We start from the raw sequence: 21814 nt of genomic DNA, 5'->3' as shown, positions 1-21814 counted from the left end.
ATGAAGTGCGCCACATTGCCACAATCAATATATACTAGCATACATTTATTATACGTAAATGAGAAGGATGAGAATAATTTCTAGCCACTCAAAAAAATTAAAAAACAATAAATAAAAATTCATAACTTAAAAGTTAATAAAAAAATAAAAAACGTAAAAACACAAAAATGTTTCCCCCATCTTTCTCGTTCTCATAAAAAACAATGGTAAGTGAAAAAAGTCGTGTCATTTTGTTTATCCTTGTGTTTTCTGTTTATTTTTGTTAATGATCGTGTCTTTTTTCCCTGACATTGTGTCTTTTTTCTTTATATCGTGTTATATTACTCAACATTGTGTTATATTTTGTTCGGCATTTTGTTATATTTTGTGATATATTGTGCCTTTTTTTAGTTATAAATGTGTATTTTGTTCACTTTCGTCATTGTGTCTTTGATCTCGGCATTGTGTCTTTTCGTCAATTTTTTATATTTTTTTTATTTATTTTTTGAACGGGAATTATGGCGGAAACATTTTAGTTTTTTAATTTGTTTCAATTTTATTTATATTTTGAGTTATGATTTTTTTATTATTTTTGTTTGGATTTATTTTTAAGGGTTTTTTGTGTGGATACAAATCATTTTCACAATTCTCATTTTGTCTCCCTTTGTATTTTAACTTTACCCTATTATAATAACATAATTCAGTAATGAATATTAATTAAGAGGAACTACAAACAACCATGGTTGTAAAATTCTTGATTAGGTGTCGATTAATCCAGGCCCGGCTCCGAGAAAGCAAAAAAAATTTTGGGCTGAAGGTGAAAATTTTTTTGTCCCTTAATTAAAAAGGAGTATTTTGTTGGTTTAAACAATTAAATTTTTATATAGGTTTACTTGGTTATAATTTGAGTTGTGTAAAAATTTTTTGTATAAAAATAGGATTAAACATGTCTTAATGAGACTTGAACCTATAACCTTTTGGTTGAGAGTAATACTTCTTTGCACTAGACCAAGCTAGGTCTTGTAATTAAGTTTAAACATTAAATATATATATTGTTTTTAATAAAGATAAATATATATATTTTTTTAAAAAGTTTCGGGCCTAACAGGGCGTCGGGCCTGTTACCGTCGACCACCCCGCCACCCCTATGGGCCGGCCCTCGATTAGTCCCTGTTAATTTCAATTAATTCTGATTAATCTTTAATTAATCATTAGTCCTTATCCTATCGTCCAACTAACGCCTACCGATCACTACAACACTGCTAACAACTATATTTTCATTCATCCAATTCATTTGTGTTCACTATTATTTTTCCCTGCCGTATTATTTAAATATTTCTACTTGATAACTTATTTATTTACAAATAAAATCTACAAATCCCATGCCACAAACCAATTTCTATTTATATTTACATGTTTTACGTAATTAAAATTTTCCCTTTATATATGTATTGAAAAACAAAAAGTTGGGAGTAGCCTTAAATTTTTGTACATAGAGTCGGCCATAAATGAAGCCGAGCTATATATTATTTGTTTTGTTAGTTAACTTATTTTTAGAATCATAGACTTTTATCATTCTTGATTTATGAAATAATGATCATTGTATGTTTATTAACACTTGTTTATTTATCAAGGGTTTCTTTAACACCATTATTGTATTTTTTTGTACTGTGATCTTATATTGAGTGGATGAGTAAAATGTTGAAGAATCAATGTAACATTACTTTATACGTATCCAGAATGAATGATGCGTATTCTCCAAGATATGACAGTCTGTCTAGCCCAAAGCAAGAAGTGAAAGCTATAATACTCCATATACAAAAGAACAATCTTTGTAAATTTCATATAAATTGCAACTCTTTTTTTTACATGAGACGAGATTTTAAGCGGTATGGTCAAGGTGTATAATGTTTATGGATATGAGACGAGATTTACGGGCTCTTCGTATTATGCTTAGTACAAAGATACAACTAGGTTAAATGACTTAGGGAACAAAAAAATCATACCCTCCTCAAGTAAATGGGTCGTCCCCATTTGTCTTCTAAATGTAAACAAAAATAGGTCTAAAAGGCCTTTACAAGCGTAACAGTCTCCCACTTTAAAACCTTGCGGTAAATTTTGGCCCACTATCCAAGAACACAACAACCCGGTCATCGGTAATCTTTAAACAAGTCTTCCAAACCTCCACTTCCCAATAACCAGCTAAGACGTCGACAATTAAAACCATGTCAAATCCCACTACTTGCAGCAACCAACAACCCCATCATCATCAAGTTCCAGAAGGGCTATTTGAGCTTCCTCGAGCTCCAACGTAACTGTGACAAAACCCGTCAATTACCGTTTTGGACTCTCCTCTAGTTCTAGGGATACATTAAGGACCATCAACATTCTCCAAACTCAGTAAACAATTTTCAGGATAAATGTTCAGTCATAATATTCAAATCCAAAATTTGAATAATTCAATTTGATTGATTCGGATATTCGAACTTTAACTTGAACACCCCTAGGTTCATGTGGCACCAAATAGTTCATGTGTTTTGATTTTGATTTTTTTTTATTTTTAATTTCACTCTTATATTTTAAATAATATACATTTTAAATATATTTAATTTCCACTCAATATACGTTGGTTAACTTAAAAAAAACTTGTCACAACTTTAACCCCCCCCCCCCCCCCTTTAATTTGCTATAGCGAGTTCTGGTGCCATAATAAACCAAACGGTTCCCACCACATCAACAACGAACTAGATACATTTTGATACACTTTTGGCCATACCACAACTATATTTTCTAGTTTTCTCTTTCGTTTGCTATATTGAGGGGCTGTTTGTTTACATCTGAATGGAACCATTAAGATGTAAGCATCTGATTCATTCAAATTTAAGACTGTTTGGTCTCAAATAGAAAAACATCTGAATGGTTAAATTTGGTCTGAATCATTCAGACTTATTCTTGTTGCTGAATAAGACAGATGCTCATTTAGATCTGAATGAACCAAACAGCCCCTAAGTGGATACTTTTAGACTTAGTTTCTTTTTCTTTCTTTTTTCTCTTTTCGTTAGGCTAAGATATACATGTCATAAATACCAAGACTTAGGACTTTTAACACCCACCCGCAAAGTAATTAGCCATGTGGCAAAGTGTGACCTAACATGCCAGTTAACTCTGTTTTCTCTCCTCTTGATTTAGGTCTTTGTTTAGTTGTTTTATAAAGGTTCTATAACTACATCAGGCAACTTTTATTGGTGTGCCATTTCACCAAATTAAAGACGCAATATGTATCACTCAATTATTATTCTCTATTGTTATTGTAGAGTTCGGTTGGGCTTGGGCAATAATTTAAACTAATCGGTTTGACTTGAATCATTTAACTTAATCAATTGAAGTGTTAAGCTCGATCGGCTCGTAAAAAAGCTCAAAACAACTCATTTATTTTAATGTTTATATAAATTTCCATTTTAGACATATTAATAGGATTGATTTATTTTGAGAACCACTTTGAGTTTTAAGAACTCGAAAGAACTCAACGTAACAATTTTTTTTTCCGAATTCTTTTTACACATGTATAATACGTAAGTGTAAGTGATGTACAAAAAATTACGGTATTTTTTGTACACACCGAAACGACTTTTTACATATGTGTAACTAACGTGGTAATTATCAAAAATACTTATTCTCACTCATGCTTCATTTTTTAATTAAATTTAATCTCAACCACATATTTCATATCATTTAATTAAATGTATGATTCAAAATTGAGTTCTTAAAGTTCTTAAAACTCACCATGATTATTAAAATAACGCTCCTACATAAAACCAAAAGATAACAATTTTAACATACAAATAATGTGCGCTTTATAAACTACATAATTTATTATTTATACATATAAAATTTTAAGATATAATTTAAATATATTAAAATAAAATTTGGCCTTTAATTTAAACAAGCCAAACAAGCGAAACCATCGAGCAAACTAATGAACGAGTCAATGAGCGAGTTTATCTTCGCTCACCGACGAAGATTGCTTAGGGCCAGGGGTGGCCCCGGCCCCCCTGTTTTTTACGCAGTAGTGTAAATTTACCCGTTTTCGTCCAAAATTTTTTATACGTAGTGTAAATTTAGCCGTTTTCGGCCCAAATTTTTTATACATATTGTAAAATTTAGCCGTTTTCGACCAAACTTTCTTATACGTAGTGTAAAATTTAGCCGTTTTCGGCCCAAGTTTATAAGTAGTATAAAATTTAGCTGTTTTCAACCAAAATTTCTTATACGTAGTGTAAAATTTAGCCGTTTTCGGCCGAAATTTCTTTTACGTAGTGTAAAATTTAGCCGTTTTCGGTCAAAATTTCTTATAGGTAGTGTAAAATTTAGCCGTTTTCAACCGAAGTTTTTTATACGTAGTGTAAACTTAGCCCTTTTGGCCGAAAATTTGAGCCTGGCCACCTTCGTTTGTGAAATTTTGTGTACATTATGAATCCGACCCCCCCGGTGTCTTAGTCCAAGCTTCGCCACTGCCTTCGTTTATTTACAACAAAGATGAGTTGGCTAAGTTCAAGCCATTATATATTTTAACACCTTGCTCTCTATGCACATATATATTAATTCACCTCTAGACAAACTCACACATCCATAAACATACAAAGAGAAAGCAAGAGAAAGCAAGAGAAAGAGAACAAGACTCTATGAGAGAAAGAGTCATAAACAAGTTTTAATGGGAAATTACAGGTTTAGATTATCAGATATGCTACCAAATGCTTGGTTTTACAAGCTTAGAGACATGAGCAAGACCAAGATCACCACCACCACCACCACCACCAAAACCAACAACCACCACAAGAAACCACCTTATGCTTCTTATTATTCATCATCAACCACCACACCACCACCACAAAACCACCACTTTTCTCACCCAAAAAACTACCACACACCAAAATCCACACATTTTCATGACCCACCAAGAAAATCATCTAAAATATTAACACCCAATAGAAAAACCATCTATAAACCTTCACCTAAACACACTTCACTCACTGAGTCAACTCACACCCTTCAAGACTTCTTCTATTCTCCCACCACAATCCAATCTCCATCCTCTGAGTCAACTCACTCACGTCTCACCTCATGCACATGCAGATTAACTTCTTCCACTTCCGATATCATAATCGATGTAACCGAACCTAAAAAGATCGATTTCTCACCCGAAAACAACCTTAAACTCCCTCCCATCATCACAAAAGCTACACCAAGAAACCAACATACATTAGTTTCAAGAAAGAAAGTTAAAGATAAAGAAAGCAACCACACTCCGGCGAGAAAGTCAGTATCTGGCCTTAAACTGCGGTCGAATTCTCCGAAACTCGCAATATTGAACAATAAAAGAAATGTTCAAAATAATAATAAGTGTTCACAAAGAAAGAGTAACATGAATGAAAGCTTTGCAGTTGTGAAGTCATCATTTGATCCACAAAAAGATTTTAAGGAGTCAATGATGGAGATGATCAAGGAGAATAATATTCGGGCATCAAAGGATTTAGAAGAGCTTCTTGCTTGTTATCTTTCATTGAATTCAGATGAGTACCATGATGTTATTGTTAAAGCATTTGAGCAAATCTGGTTCAGTTTGCCAGATCTTTGACTTGTTAACTAGATTAAGTGTTGTTTCATATGTTAAATATTATTATTATTATTATTAAAGGTTAAAGTTATGGTGAATTTTGGTGTTACAAGTTGGATCACTTTCTAAAAAGGGAAAATTCTGACAATTTGGAAAAATTGAAGATGTTTTTGAAAGAAAAAGGAGACAAAATTTACAACAAACTGACAAGTTCGTTTTATCTGAGAGTTGGAAAGATAGGTGTCAATTTAAGGTGGTATGGAAACCACATGTGTTTTGAAGTCATTTGTAAGCTATGTGAAACTTATCATTTGTGAACTATTAAAACTAGTTATGAGTGCGAAAATTCATGGCTTATTTGGAGTTTATACGGTGAAGAGACGAAGAAAGTCATTGAATTGAATGAACGATGAAAGATGACGTGCGCGAGGAGGGATGAGAGAGAAAACCGAAAAAGAAATGATGGAAGATAGAGAAGGTGATGCAGATGAGAGATGATTGTCATCAATCTTTGAACTATTTTGGTGCGAATTGCACAAATAGAAATTTGGAATTCATATTGTAGTTTTCATATAATGATTATTGTTTAATACGAAGAACGTTTGTGCGGTATCATGTATTTGATATATTCTATAATTACGCATGTGAGTAATAAAATGGTTCTCGACATGGATGAACATTAACGTTTTTTATTAAAGTGATCGTGAAATGACAAAACTAGCTTTACCTTTTAAAATTTTACAAATAAAAATATGAAAGTAAAAATATAAAAATACAAATAATATTAATAAGTGGGCCCCACACGTGTAGTAAGTATCTAACATACGGTTATATGCTTTTTTGCCTGCTGAAATTCTTAAATGTAACAAAGTGTTGTTTCTAAGGTGTTTTTAATGACTCCACATTCGGATACGTCAAGATCGGATATTAACTACACTTATTTTATAAAATAAGGAAGTAAAATGCAATCTCTTCGAATAGAAAATATATATTTATATTTTATTTGTTTATTTTTTATATTGGGACAAAGGGTGTAAAATGGGTCCATAGGTTCCATTATGCCAAGAAGAAATGAGGGAAAATGTAGTGTAAAGCAACTTTTGGCTTTCAATACTTTGTTTAAAGTGAAAGACCTCTTTTTCTAATGTTGGTTGATGGATCCAACTTTATTTTTATATAAAATGATAACTTAATTTTTATAAAAGTTTATATAAAACAAATTAAGTATTAGTAACATATATATTAAAGGATCAATAAAAACTTTATATTAAATGAAAAGTGGCCAAGTGGGTGATGACTGATGATATAATCAAAAGTTACTAAAATCTAGCTTTTTTTTAACGGCGAATTTTCACATTTAAATTAGATCGCAACTCCTCAAAGAGGGGACCCACCCCAGCTAGCTAAAATAAAATACATAATAATATAAATGTAATAGTGTAATCTCAACATAAAAGTTTTATCCTTGATTCATATTAATCAACTTCAAACCTTTATATAATTATATCTTTTAAAAATCGCGTAATATTCTCTGGCGTCAATATTGATTTCTTCTTCATTTCTAGAATCACTTCTTCTAGTCGTGAGCTTCCCGAAACCTAACTATAGTCGATCTTGCTTCGCCATCTTCCTCTCGGTGCTTGACGCGGTTAAGAACTAGATCACACAAGGGGTTCTTTTACAGCCTTACATAATATTCTTCACATCACAATCCTTTTTTAAGTTGTTAAAGATCATGTTAGATGAAGAGATTTAGTGGCCCTACATATCTCGAGTTGGCCTCCTTGACTAGCTGGTTAATTAAATAATAAATACTAACTCTATTTTTCACTTGAATTTATTTAGATTGAAGGTGACAATGTGACATAACTATTATATGCAGCTTGGCGGCTAAATGATTATTTATTAACAAAGATTTTAGACTCCTTTAATTTATAGAGTTCAAAAACAATAATTAAAAAAATAAAAATATAGAGACTTTAAAATTGAACAAACCAAAAGAGACGTGGTACATTGATGTTGGGTTGGATAGCCTCTTTAAAAGACATTTTCTTTTAACACATTTCTTTTTTTCTTTTCCTTATAGGTGATAAAAAATTTTGATTCTTAATATTAAGAAAAAGAAAAGGTATAAATTTCGTAGATAATTGAAGAACTTGGTACTACTGTATACACCTAGTATACGTCTTACTAAGTAAACTACATTAACTTTTTTTTAACGACAGAGAAACTCACGTGTTAACATATCCTGTATGAATTTTAGAAAACTAAGTTACACATTCTCTATAATATGCTAAATCTAAAAAAATATTACTTTGAGGCTAGAACCCTCAAATAATTGGTGGAAAACTGGAAATAAACACTTTTACTGCACACCTTAACGAGGTTACACCGTTCTATCTATGATGGTATGATACCAAGAAATATTAGTTAGCGTAAATTACATTTTATGTACTTCAAGTTTATATAAAATTACACATTTTACCATATGACTCATTTAATTACACTAGATGTCTTCTTTTTGAACCTTTTGCAATTTGCACACTTTCAATCATTTACAATAACGGGAGTTAGAAATATCTTTTTTTTTTACCAAAATGGGTTAAGGATGAAGTAAGAGATAGTTATCTATATAACTCTACTATTACTCCAAGCGATGTTATGGTTGTAAAATTGTTTTCTGCGGGGCCTTGTTTTTATAAAGATAATGAACTTATCAACACGAACGAGCATGTTCTCGACCACACCTCAAGGGTATTTCACAGAAGGATCAGCTAGTTGGATACTCATCTTGGTAGGCCTCGGCTCGCCTAAACCCAACTTGTTGTACACAGAAAACGGCATAAGATTAATTATCTTATTCTGTAAAATGCATGTAATAACAACAAAAAAAAAAAAAGATTAAATTGGAATTATCATTTTTTACTGTAAAACGGGTTTCTATGGAATTGCATGTTTTACCATTTGGCTTTAATAATTACCCTACCTTGTTTTCACACCTTAAGTCATTTACACTAAGGAAATTGTTTTGCACATTTTTAGTCATACCACCTGACAAATGATTTAGAAGCATTTGGTTACAAACTTTAATTAACTAGTTAATTAGTCCAAATAGAGAGATAAGATGATTTAATCCGATTAAAACTGAAGTAGTGCAAAGAAGACAAATGACTGCAAGATACGATTTATGTTGATTATTAATCATAAAGTCAATTGTTATTCTTTCTTTTTTTAAAGGAGTCAATTGTTATTCTAGTTCTTAACTAGACAACAAAAATTATGTTTCAAACAGAGTTCTCTATACTGAATTATTTGATACTTGTACTTAGCAATTATCAAGAATTGAGCATATTTTTTCCATGAATCTCAACAAAGGAAAAGCATGGATTTACCATTACAATTCCACATATGCAAGTTGTTGCTATCCTGAGAAATTGATGTTTAAAAAATTTGATCAAGCTCAATCTTAACAATTAATTTAATGAATATTTAATCAGAATTATATATTTAAATACATATTACCTAGAGTAAAATCGAATATAAATAAACAGAGAAATAATTAAAAAATTAGCAGGTAATGATTGTTAGAGGTAATTTCCGTTGGGCCGACTTATCGAGCCTATGATGAGTTCGTGTCTTGTTTATCAAGTTGAGCACGTGACTTGGTTTACATGGAATAAATTACTTGGTGAATAAGTCGAGCAAATGACTTGGACAACAAGGAATTTATTAATTAATTATTATTTAAATATGGTTTTACTAATTAGTATTTGAGTATGATAAGGAGTTTGTATTCTAGTCTAATTAGGTTTTCATGTTTAAACTAGTATATATACCCGAGCTTGTGGGTTATATCAATAAGAGATTTTAGTATTGTAATTTTCGAGCTAATGAGAATTACAAAGATCAAGCTTATGATCTAAACTTTCGTTTTGTGTTTATCGATCCTGGTCACCACACTTCAATGATTGTTAATCAAAGCATTTCTAATTTCTATAATGTAAGATTGAAAGGCATATGAAAAACTCCCACCGCGTTATTTATAAGGTTTTAAGGGTCTCATCGTAATTGTTGATTGGTAGATGTCGCTAGAAATTTGATTTTATTCTAATTTGAACTATTTAGGACCTTTTTATATTATATTTCATTCATGAAATTTGAACTCTCATGATTTGAAAAGACAAAACCTTATTTAACATCTCGGTACCATTAGAACATTAGATTATGCCTTCGTTACGGAGCATTCTAACCCACACAACCAGCCCTCAAATATCAGTTAAATCTTCTAGAGCCAAGTTCTTCTTGTTAGTGCACACATGATTAAATTGTAAATTAATGTACTATTTTTTTTATTATAGTAAAGATAAAAAATAATATGTGACAGAACTAGTCATTCACGATCTACTGAAGATGTCATATCCCCTGACCATGCATTTTTCTTGGTTATGACTTATGACTAGCCCATGAAACCACTATTTCTTCACAGTAGTCACTATGTCATATATAACAACATAATCAAGCTTTAACATAAGTTCACATCAGAGCAGTGGAAATGGTGCTGTGAGACCCCGTGAGACTTACTTTGGCGCCGTGAAGGGCGCGAAACACCACCCCCTTCCTCCGTGAAGGGGGCACCAACCCCTCTCCGCCATATCTTTCACGGCCAAAATGTTGGTGTAGAGATGCATGTGAGCCCCATTCAACGGTAATATTTTTAAAATATAGCCGTCGGCTATTAAATAAAAAAAAAAAACTTTTTCCATTTCTTTTTTTTATCTATAAATACCTTCTCATTTTATAGAAACAAACACACAAAACTACTCTATTCCTCTTTATAATCTATAAAAATTCCCTATTATTTTTTTAAAAATGTCATCACCATCTTATTCCTCTTCGTCTTCGAGCGAAGAAAAAAACGCTTCTATGTTTCGTGCTTTCGCAACGGGGTGTAATGAGTGGTGGCAACAACAAGAAGACTCGGGTTCGTCAATACGACACGAAACCCGACGTGAACGTTTAAACCGTGACCGAGCGGCTGCGCACGAAGCACTACGAATCGACTATTTTAACACCCCGTGTGTTTACACGGCCTCAGAGTTTAAAACTCGTTTTCGAATGAGTCGTGAGTTGTTTTTAAGAATACTACACGACATCGAACGAGAAGTTCCTTGGTTTACCCAACGGGTTGATGCTAGAGGTCGAGTCGATTTCTCCACCTTGCAAAAGTGTACCGCCGCGATTCGTTATATGGCGTATGAAACCGCTAGTGATATGTTCGACGAATATTTGAAGATGTCGGGTCGACACATCAGGTCATGTGTCTACAAATTCTCTAAAGCTATTGTTTTGTTGTATCGTAGTAGATATTTACGTAAGCCTACGGCTAGTGAGGTTGAACAGTTACAGGCGAAGCATGCCGAAAAACACGGTTTTGTCGGCATGCTTGGTAGCATCAATTGCACGCATTGGGATTGGAAAAATTGTCCTACTGTGTGGCATGGTCAGTTTGCACGAGGTGATAATCCATATCCTAGTATTATTCTAGAAGCGTTGGCGTCACAAGACTTATGGTTTTGGCATGCATTTTTTGGTGTTGCCGGCTCTAACAACGACATAAATGTACTTGATCAATCTCCCGTATTTGACGATTGGATCAACGAGACGGCCCCGGACTCCTCTTTTGAGCTTAGAGGGACGTTTTACAAGCGTGGGTATTACCTTGCCGATGGAATATATCCGAATTACTCGACAATTGTCAAGTCGCTTTCGCAACCCATCGGCGTGAAACGACAAACGTACAAAAAAGCTCATGACGCAGCAAGAAAGGATATTGAACGAGCATTCGGGGTGTTGAAGTCTAAGTGGCACATTGTGGATCGTCCATCCAAGTGTTTTTCTCAAGTGAAAATGAGGAACATTATGTACGCTTGTGTTATTCTTCATAATATGATTTTAGAGGACAATGGGTTAGCGATTTGTCAACATAACCCAAATGAGGATGCGCCTATGTACGAAGAAATCAACGAAGACAAAATACGAAGAAACCGTAAAGAAATTCGAAGCCGAGAGATTCATGACGCATTAACGACGGACTTGATCGAATGTATTCACGTTCGTTCAAGCAATCAGTAGTTTATTTACGTAACTTTTATTGATGCTTTTATTTTAAAATTATTGTAACGTTTCTTGTAATGTTTTATTTATGTTTATTAGTCTTTGAATGTATTGTAATTTTTATTAATCAATTAAATTTTTATTATATAATATAAAAAACAAAAGATTAAAAAAATAATAATAAAATAATTGAGGTTTCACATACTCTGTTTCACACAGGGTATTTCCAGTGAAAAATGTGGATGTGAAATAGGTATGTGAAAGCTGATGTGGCGTAGACATGACAGAGAGAGAGTTTCACAAGCTTGTTTCACTCCACCCATTTCCATTGCTCTCACAAATGTCACTCCCATGAAACTTTGTTTCATGCGTGTGACCAATCCACTTGTTATGGCCTTTACAATCTTGATTTAACCTCTAGAACTTTGAATGACATGTACTTTTGTGTGACAACAAGGTTACCCTGTTATTTTTGATCATTGAAAGAAAATGTTATGTCATCGTTTAGACGTTGTTTGGACGTTTATAGAGCTTCGGATATGTTGACTTTCCACGTGCGCATATTATTTCGTGTGTTTTAGTTATGTTGTAATTAGTTATTCGATTAGTCAGTTAGTGGTGAATCAGTTCTTCGAGTCATCAAATTTAAAAGTCTCTTTAGTCTCTTAATTTCATACCTTTGTGACTGTCTCAATCTTTTTGTCGCGTAATAAATTGTTTTTCGTCTTGTGACTTTTATGTTATATATCTACGGGTATGTATAATTATAGATCACAAACATTATCGCCAAGAATCTCAAACCTAAAATTACCTACACATAATTTGTTACTTTTTCATGTTAGTGATATTGACATTTAATGATTAGAATAAACGAGTGTTAGTGATAACATGTAAATAAAACCAACCTGTATTATTACAAAGAAGTTGGCACTTGTCTGAAAACCAGTGACAAAATTATGAAATGTAGGGTAATTAACTCACTATCTCTTTTATCACAAATCTTTTCCCTCTAATAATTTCCATTCCCCTACACGTGAACACTGATTAAATTAAAGCACTAAGAACTAAAAGAAATATAATACAAATAACCTAAAGAAAAAAATATTTATATTTCTAAGTTTATGTATATATCATGTCCTTAATTCTTTTATTGATAGATAACATTATTTACCAAATAATTTTTATTTTAATGGTATTCATTTAATTATCAAAGTTATAAATTTATAATAGCACATGTCATTAAATTGGGATTATTCTACAACTGCAAGAGTATAGAGGTGTTCTAAACAAATGATATCACTATTAGGATGATTAAGATTAATGCGGTGACAAAAATGTTAATATTTGAAAATTGTCTACATGTATTTATTTAAATAGTTTTAAAAGCAAATGTGAAAGTCTTTGTAGAAACTAGAAACTGACTATTATTTATTGAACTTCTGTCAAGAAAGCTTATTAGATTTGAGTTTTAAATGTATTAAGTTAAAAGGTATTATATTAAATAAATTTGTAACTAAAAGTTGTAAAATATATTCACATGTTTGTCCATTTTGACAAAATATGTTGTTAGTAACCACTAGATCACAAGTCATTATTCTTTGGAGTAAAGCAACTTCAACCATTCTCTTAGGGAAGGATATATCAAGTGCCCTCCAAGTTGTAGATGAAATATTGCATAAACATAAACCCTTGGACCTTAACATGGTTAACCAATCGCAAACGGACCAAAAAACATTTTAACATTACGGCATTGATCTGATTTTTAAAATTATGCAACATATCTGCCGACAAATTAAGAGGTCAAATTATGATAAATCGTACAACAGTATTAAATACATGTATCAACAAAAATTTATACCAACAAGAGGGGTCAATGGACCTACTCAAGTTCTACCTATGCATGTAGTCATTTACTCATGTATTCAAATTGTCTTATCTCATTTTGCTTACGGACAATTTGTTAAGGCCTTGAATATCGTTATTAATCATTATGCACCAAAGTTCTGATCTACCCGTTTCAAAAACTACAATGATCAGGCATACCTCATGTTATCGCCATTTTACAGATCGATTGAGACATCGACTGTTTTATTCTCCAAACATAAAATGTTTAAAATTAGAACAACATACAATATTTGAAGCATACTATACAAGTCATCAATGCAAGTCCGGATTCAACTTAACCGTTTTGCGCTATAGAACTAGTAGTAAATGTAGAGGAATGACAAGAAACCTTCACATGGAAACTAATGACACAAGATAGTGCATATAAATTTGATTAGGTTAAGGACCACAGAGAAGGTCCATAACTCATAACATCCCCAGAGCCAACCCAATGGACCACAGGCAAAACCATTTCCTAGATCCAAAAATCTCATACCCATAAAATTATCAACACATGTATACCATGCATTAAGAGTAGTACATATATCTTGATATAGTAGTTTCAACTAAGTAAAAGGGGTAGCTTAGGTTTCGTAAATATAGAAAATATAACCTTCTGGAGTTTGAATTATTATGTTGTCTTGGAAGGTTTTATCCATACCTCCATATGTGTTATTTTCCATTTTTTGACAAGTCACTTTCCATACACCACAAAAAACACATCTCAACACCAAGTACTACTCAATATCCCCAACTTCACATTTTCCCATCTGTTCAAAGTGACAACACAAAAATATTTTGCTGTTTTTCTATAATTATATCCACCAATAAAGAAAATAAATGTAATAATATATATATATATATATAGTGTGTGTATGTATTTATAATCAAAAAAGAAAAAAACTTTGATGTATATGGTGATGGTTTTCCAAAAGGATGCCAAAAATGGTTGGTCATATAGGTTACAAGTAAAAGTGTAAAACTTTGGGTCAATAAATGGTTAAAAGGCAAAAAGAAATCTCAATAGTTATTTTTCTTTACATCAAAGTGCACAACTTTTGTTGTTTTCCTTGCATGAACAAACAAACGTCTCTTCACAATATATGTTGGTTTCATAAGAGTAAATGTCCTTTCATGATACTATTATTATAAATATTACTACTATTAATATTATTAAGGGGTGTATTAGTCATTTTACACTAATTAAAAAACTAACAATGTCAGTGAAGTGGACCGAAATAACAAGAAAATGTAACCAAAAAGACGGCCATGCAAAAAAAGTTTACTCTTCTTTTTTTGATCTTCAACCTTAATATGAGGGTTTATTCTTTAACTTATTTCCCTGGTAATTTTGTAAACATTCCTCATCTCCGACTTATTAATCAACCTCTCAACCTACTATAAAACTCACGTTAATAAATTCAATTTTATAAACAAAATATTAAACACATTTGAAACTTTAGATTTTCGACATAGAAATAATATCTACGTAAAAGAAATTTAAATACATACAAATTAAAAGCCACTATCTAAACGGCTAAACATTTGTCTCCTTCAGGGCATCCGATAAAATTGGAACGGTACAAAGAAAATTAGCATGGCTTATGAGCAAAGATGCACCTAAATCAAGAAAACAACTAAACATTTTACATTCTACTTTTCTTTTTTAGTGGGCTACTTTGTGATGGGCCATTGTTGGTTGGTTGGGCCCGGTGAATTATGTCAAATTTATAATTGATAAAAATGTGGATATTTTTTGGATATATATCTCTTCAAAAATAGAGTTTGATTTCCTTTAGTTCAGTGTTAATAATTAACAATCACGTTGTAGATTTCTTACATATACTTTTTGCTACCTTAACATGTATAAATATCTAAATTTTCGAGCTACAATCAGTAATATTTTTTGGATATGAGGATATAATTGCATGTATGTAAAAACAAGCCCACGTATAATGATCCCAACTCTTATAAGATCGATCATGAATCACAGTTTCTATAACTTTACGAGTAAATGAGTGTAAATCAAATAGTTGGACCTTTAGTAAGGTCAAGAAGAAAGGTTTTCGGAAATGAAGAAACAATGTTATCCATATACGGAAAAGAAGATATTTTTATTATTGTTTTCTATTTTGTTTTTTGAGTGCATAGGTATAATGATCAGAACTTAACGTAAAAACATCTATTTCAAGAATCAAACGTCTTATTTGTGAATCAACAGTGTAGAATCTTTTAAAAACTAAGCCAAAAAGTGTAATATGATAGAACACATAAACTATCACAAATTTAAGTGTTAATAAAACCATATAATTGACAAATCTAATACCTAAAATACATGTAATCTGTTATGACACAAAATGTAATACTTTAAAAATTCATAGGGACTGAAAAAGTGTAGTGTTAAAAGGTTTAAAAGTTAAAACTGCTAACAATTCAAAAATAAAATCATATAATTAACTGACTGATCAATTAATACCTAAAATACTACTCATATAATTGCAATGAAACAAAAAGTAAATGCACCAGCCGGGAATCGAACCCGGGTCTGTACCGTGGCAGGGTACTATTCTACCACTAGACCACTGGTGCTTGTTGTTAAGTTCGTATGTTCATATTTTATAAATTGGAAAACCTGCATTTCGCATCTGATCAGCTAACACCATAATTATTTCAAATGAAAATGACACTTCATTAAAAACCTTTTTGGTAACGAGTTCGATGTACAAAGGTTAACTGAACTAATCTTAATTCTTAAGTCTTAACAACTCATTATAAAATAAAAAATCCGTATAACTCATATGCCCTAACAACGAAGTTTTAGAACGGTATAATGGAATTAATGTCATTGCAAAGACATTCTTGCTATGCAAAGATGCCCTGTAGTATTTTGAGTGGACTCCTACCGGTGTTTGTTGTTTAGTGATGTGTGTTCACGCGCACACTTTTAAACTCAAAAGATGGCTAGGGGAATTAGTACGTGCTATTAAGCGTTAAATGCAAGTATTTAATAATCCATTATCCTTTTATAGGGCATTTATACCATGGGGGTGTCGGATTATTCTACCATTAATGCTTGTACTGAACATGTAGCTACGAATAAGTTACTATCAGACTCGCACATCGGTCCATAATATCATCCGCTGGTCAACATGCCAAGTAAGTGTTGTCATATGATACGAACAGGAAATCTCTTAAATGATATATCAAAGCATTCAATGTTAGACACATTAAGAAACTCACAAGGGTAGGACCAACCGACCAAATCGATTTTTTAATCAGAGTTGCCGCTTCGAATACCCTTACATGTCCCAAACCCGACATATTATCATCCCTACTTACCTACCTTAGTTATGCTGTTATACAATGTTGTGTTTAATTTACTTCTATTATATATAGTAGAAAAATATTTAAATTTAAAGGCATTTGATAAAATGATAACCATAACTCCATAAGTCCATAACCATATAACAATTAGAAATTTAGAACAATTGTTAATTAACATCAGAAGATATACACACTATGCATAATATCATTAGTAACTTGTACACGACGGGTCAACCCTACTTTCGACTAACAAGATTAGTGCTGGAACCACAATGCTAAAGTATTAATCATTGTTGCCAAAGGAGAGAGCTTGACTGCACCAATGGTCATCGGAAAAGGCGCGTTCTGGACCCTGAAAACATGCAAAAACATATCATGAGTAATATATACACAACGGAAAATGAAATAATAGGAAACCAGAAAATGGGTAAATATATATTTAGTTTACCTTTTGCCGCGTCTTCCAACGTCAGTCGGCTCAGGCTCAACACTGGACATGAAATTTGGATCAAAAGACCCAAACTTAACCGCCGTAACATGTGTATGCACCAAGGAAGGTGCGCCTGAGGACGGGCCTGCTTCAAAACTACCTTGGTGGGCCCAGTGTATCCAATGGTTAACCAATGGTAAGTTATATGGATAACATTGGTGTGCAAAGTTACTTTGCACGGCTATAAGATTCCTCTCATTATCTTCATAATTTCCCAAAAGATCCGCCAATCTTTTGGGATTGAGATCAACTCTCAACGGATAAATCTTCACCGTGTTTTGAAAAAAGTCATAGATCCCTTCCGGAATCCTCTCCTTTGGCAACTGCAGGATTCTGCCAAGTTTACGAGCACCTAGATCTAGTGCTATCGTAATACGAGCAAACGTTCCTATAAAAAACGTTTATATTATGAACAAGCGGTAATGAATTGCTCTACTAATATAATATTATCACTTACCTGAATGAACGCTTGCGCCAAGATTATTGCTTGATTTCAATGGATCGATAATATTAACAACGCTACACGTGAAAGGTAGCAACGATACATCAACAGGACCACGAATACTAACAGCAAATTTGTTCCACTCGAATTTGCTGTAGTATTCCAGGAACCTGTAAAGTACCTACAATTCGTAAAAAAAAATGTTTTAATATTTATTAGTGATATAAGGCTAGATATTAAAAACCGAATTATATTCACAAGGTTTAAAAAGATTACCTTCAGTGGGTTGTCAAGGGATGTATCGTACATATGGAATATATGCAAAACTAAAGTTTCCAATGCGTACGTAGATATCAGGCCACGAGCCGCGCCCATAAGTCGGCTTTCGTGGTAACACCATGTTTTTATTAAAATGATACTGAGTTTGAAAAGATGGTCTTTTTGTATATAGAGATCCACCTGTATTAGTAAACATAAACACGATTAAAATTTTGATTAAAAGATGTCGCGCTTTTCAGGAATATGGAAATAAATCTTGATCATACCTGATCAAGAAAACATAGCGCATAAAGTCCGCTTATTTGGTTGAAGGATATGTCGATCATAATACCATCGACAACACACTTAATCAGTTTCACCTGCCATTCGAAACATTATAACTAATTAACGAAATGATCAATAACGTATATGAAATCCAACACTAATCTAATGTAACATGAAACTAGTATTCATTTAAAAGTATAATGTATGTGGAACCTTTGCGCTGACGCATTTGGCTTCTTTTAGTACGCCTTGGCCATTTAGTCTATGTATCTCAGCCTCAAGAACACTATAGATAATGCGAGGCAAATCACACTCCAAGTGAGGAACATCGCTAACGACCGTTAGATCAACGTCTCCATCTGGTAAGTATGTTCTCAAAGGCCCAGAACCGTACCGCAAGACCTACAAGAATAAAAGTTAGTCAAGACTAAAAAAATTATTAACGAAATAAATAGGTCTTATCAAATGTATCATAACATTTAGCAAGAAACCCTTATAGCTACATCTAACAAGAAACGTAAAATGGCCGCAAAAGGTAAAAATGTAATACGACGATATGATATGAAAACAGATCATAGCAAGTACTCGAAATGTCACAATGAACATAGTTCCATAAAGAGCATCGATTCAACGTGTGACGATACGAATGAACCATTACATATTTACATCTGATTAAGTCTTCAGTCTTAACAAGAAGTATAATCTTTGACATTATTATTATTATTGATCTACTAATCATATTATCCCATTTCTCATTTTGTAACAAAAAAACAAAAATAACCAATTTTTCCAATGTTCATTAACTCAGTTTATAACAAGATAAAATTTTCAAACACTAACTTAAATTTATGACTCTATTTATTATCTTTTTCTTTTAAAAACTATAATAAACAGTGAAAACCTAAATCCAAAATAAAATAAAGCTTCAAACTTTAAATTCAACATAACTCAAAAGATTCAAAATAGCCATCAAACTATGACACATCATCATGACACACATTCAACAAGATAGCAAATTTAACCTCAAAACTCAATTGTAATTAAGAGTAATCAGAACCCGTTAATCAAAACCCCAAAACCCAAATATCAAATCAAACCCGGCCCGGATCCGACTCCACTTTTGACCCGAACCGAATCCGATTCTTATGCAAACATTAGAATTAAGTTTAAAAAAATTGATTTATGGATGAGTTGCCAGATGTACCAAACGACACCGTTCCTCTTAATTTGAATGAACGAAACCCTATACTTGATAATATCAAACCTGACCCGGATTTTGACCCGACCCGGATCCGACTCGGAATTCTCATGCAAAAACTAAAAGTTAAATATAAAAAAAAATTAAAAACAAACAAATAATAATAATAATAATAATAATAATAATAATAATAATAATAAAAACAACCTTAACCCCTCCTCCGACATATGTGTGGATGAGTTGTTGGATGTACCAAACGACATTGCTCCTATGACACTCAGAGTCAAGAGTCGGTCGTGTACACTTCAAAATGCGTCCGATCGGACCATCGCCGGCATTCCAGTTCTCCACCGGAATTGAGTCAAATTCCGGCGTGGCTACTGATGATGATGATGGTGTGTTTTGCGATCCATAAGTTTCCATCTTTAATCGGTTAATATTTATATATTTATATATATGTTTAAGCTTCTATGTGTGTGTTTTAGTGTGGTTTTCTTCTTGTGTATATATACACACATGTATACATACAATGATGTGTATCTATAGGTTAGTGGACCTGCCTCGGAATTCGTGTCAAATATGTTCTTTTGACTTTTTACCGTTTCATTAATATTATTATTAAAATGTTTTTATTAATAACGTTTGTAGATAGTTTGAATTATCTACGATACCCGAGTGAGCCTCTTATACGAAATATTAAACACTCTGGACATCGCTCACCTAAGGAGGAAACCTACTTAACTCAAGATACCTGGGACTTCAAGGATCCTTAAGCTATACGAAACGGGGTAGTAAGTGGTGGTTTTTTTGAGCGATTTTCAAAGTCACACCGCCCCCGCTGATTTTTAGGCGAGTGGGTGGGTGTGGGGGATTATGCTTTGTCACTGGTGTATGTTTGAAAATTAAAAAAAAAACAATAAAAGGTTTGTGCACCATTATACAATTAAAAAAAATCGTTTATCTGCTAATGTGACGCCACGTGTCGAAAATCGCTGTATTTTATATCCTCCGTTACATATAGTCTAAGCCTTAACAATCACCTATAATTTTATTATTATAATAATATAATGCATTAATATGGATATTCAAATAAGTAACCGTAATTTATGATTAGTGGGTACAGTTAAGTCTCATAAAAAGAATCATGGTCTAGCGTTTGTTTAAAAGAACTGATTGGACTCATTAAAGAAAGCTATTTAGTCGGAATTTAGTCATTAATTACGAAAGGGGACATGGGGGTGGGCCGTGGGCAAATTGGTTTCCAGCGGAAACCGAGGCTACGGTATTTTTTTTTTAAAATTAATGGACCCATTAAGGCTGCTCATAGTGGGCAACAATGGGACATTGAGGGCGATGATTCAAGGGAACACCCCCCCCCCCCCCCCGGGGCGACAATATGGGCGATAGGGGGGATGAATATTTGTCGCATGATGTGTTTGTTGATTTATTATTATTATAATATGTGTGTGTAATATATATGTGTGTGTATATATATATTTACATTGGGCTACAACATCATTACACCCCTAAAACAAAACTCACTCTTTGCTGATTGACGCCACATGACGCAAATCATCTCATTTTGCAGCTCATCCACTACACATAGCTTAATAGACCAGTCTGTAATACTGATTCGTTGATAGTTTGCTAACCGGTTTAAGATAATTAGTATATATTTTTAGAAATGTTGTTCTTTATAGGTTCAATCGTTAACTAGTTTGAATAAATATCTAATCATTGCGAGGGATTTTCCTTTTATGCACACACGCGCACGCGCACACACTAATGCTTATTTTTTCATTAAGTGGGTTGACCTTACTCCGGTGTTGTACTTCCACAATGTAGGTCATTGATCAGTCGATATCGCATTAGGTAAACGTAAGCTTATGTGTCTTGAAGTAGTCGTACATACATACTCTACATTTTACCATAACAAGAAAGGATTAGAGATAAATTAACATTATAACGGCTATAAATCATACAATTTATTACGTTTTTAAACCATTATCGCGCTTTAAAACTAATGACAATCGATAAAAGGTTTGTTTCTCAAAAATAATTTTGTGGGGAATAATTTTGTTATGAAATGGAGCAAGTGGGTGCCAGTTAAGTGCAATATACATGTTTGGAAGATTGAGATGAATATAATTCATACTCCGGGAGCCTTGGAGCGAAGAAATTTAAGAGTGGAAGATAATCCGTGTGTATTTTGAGAGATAGGTTTGG

The 21814-nt window shown here is 32.8% G+C and overlaps 3 protein-coding genes and 2 non-coding genes across 5 annotated transcripts; 3 read left to right on the top strand and 2 right to left on the bottom strand.

Moving 5' to 3' along the window:
- Positions 1-4672: 4672 nt before the first annotated feature.
- LOC143573825 (transcription repressor OFP1-like) lies at positions 4673-5912 on the top strand. Its single transcript, XM_077058611.1, has one exon. The coding sequence runs from the start codon at positions 4691-4693 to the stop codon at positions 5612-5614; it is 924 nt and encodes a 307-aa protein (XP_076914726.1). The 5' UTR covers positions 4673-4690; the 3' UTR covers positions 5615-5912.
- A 4550-nt stretch (positions 5913-10462) lies between these two features.
- LOC143573835 (uncharacterized) lies at positions 10463-11725 on the top strand. The gene has a single exon (XM_077058622.1). It carries the CDS (start codon positions 10463-10465, stop codon positions 11723-11725), a length of 1263 nt encoding a protein of 420 aa, XP_076914737.1.
- Positions 11726-15138: 3413 nt separating this feature from the next.
- Positions 15139-15240, top strand: LOC143573846 (U6 spliceosomal RNA). The gene has a single exon (XR_013142491.1). It is a non-coding gene; the product is annotated as a U6 spliceosomal RNA (small nuclear RNA).
- An 869-nt stretch (positions 15241-16109) lies between these two features.
- On the bottom strand, positions 16110-16180 carry TRNAG-GCC (transfer RNA glycine (anticodon GCC)). Its single transcript has one exon. It is a non-coding gene; the product is annotated as a tRNA-Gly (tRNA).
- Positions 16181-17854: 1674 nt separating this feature from the next.
- On the bottom strand, positions 17855-20011 carry LOC143573834 (uncharacterized). The gene is made up of 6 exons (XM_077058620.1): positions 19796-20011; positions 19633-19707; positions 18604-18792; positions 18393-18485; positions 18124-18306; positions 17855-18028 (listed from the first exon to the last, which is right to left on the bottom strand). Exons 1-6 carry the CDS (start codon positions 20009-20011, stop codon positions 17855-17857), a joined length of 930 nt encoding a protein of 309 aa, XP_076914735.1.
- Between the last annotated feature and the right edge of the window lie 1803 nt (positions 20012-21814).

This window comes from Bidens hawaiensis, unplaced genomic scaffold (genome assembly GCF_021521415.1).
Source record: "Bidens hawaiensis isolate Kalapana, Puna unplaced genomic scaffold, B.hawaiensis_p1.1 tig00026651_1, whole genome shotgun sequence".
NCBI classification, from domain to species: domain Eukaryota; kingdom Viridiplantae; phylum Streptophyta; class Magnoliopsida; order Asterales; family Asteraceae; genus Bidens; species Bidens hawaiensis.
Note: the sequence above shows the minus strand (reverse complement) of the source record. Positions and strands in the feature narration are given on the sequence as shown.

Bases quoted from the DNA above. Each gene is read 5' to 3' on its own strand.
- LOC143573834 (XM_077058620.1), bottom strand. From the start codon at position 20,011: ATGGAAACTTATGGATCGCAAAACACACCATCATCATCATCAGTAGCC. The intron at 18,307-18,392 runs GTATGATCAAGA...TTACTAATACAG, and splicing joins CGCTATGTTTTCTTGATCAG to GTGGATCTCTATATACAAAA. The intron at 18,029-18,123 runs GTAATCTTTTTA...TACGAATTGTAG, and splicing joins CCCTTGACAACCCACTGAAG to GTACTTTACAGGTTCCTGGA.
- LOC143573835 (XM_077058622.1), top strand. From the start codon at position 10,463: ATGTCATCACCATCTTATTCCTCTTCGTCTTCGAGCGAAGAAAAAAAC.
- LOC143573825 (XM_077058611.1), top strand. From the start codon at position 4,691: ATGGGAAATTACAGGTTTAGATTATCAGATATGCTACCAAATGCTTGG.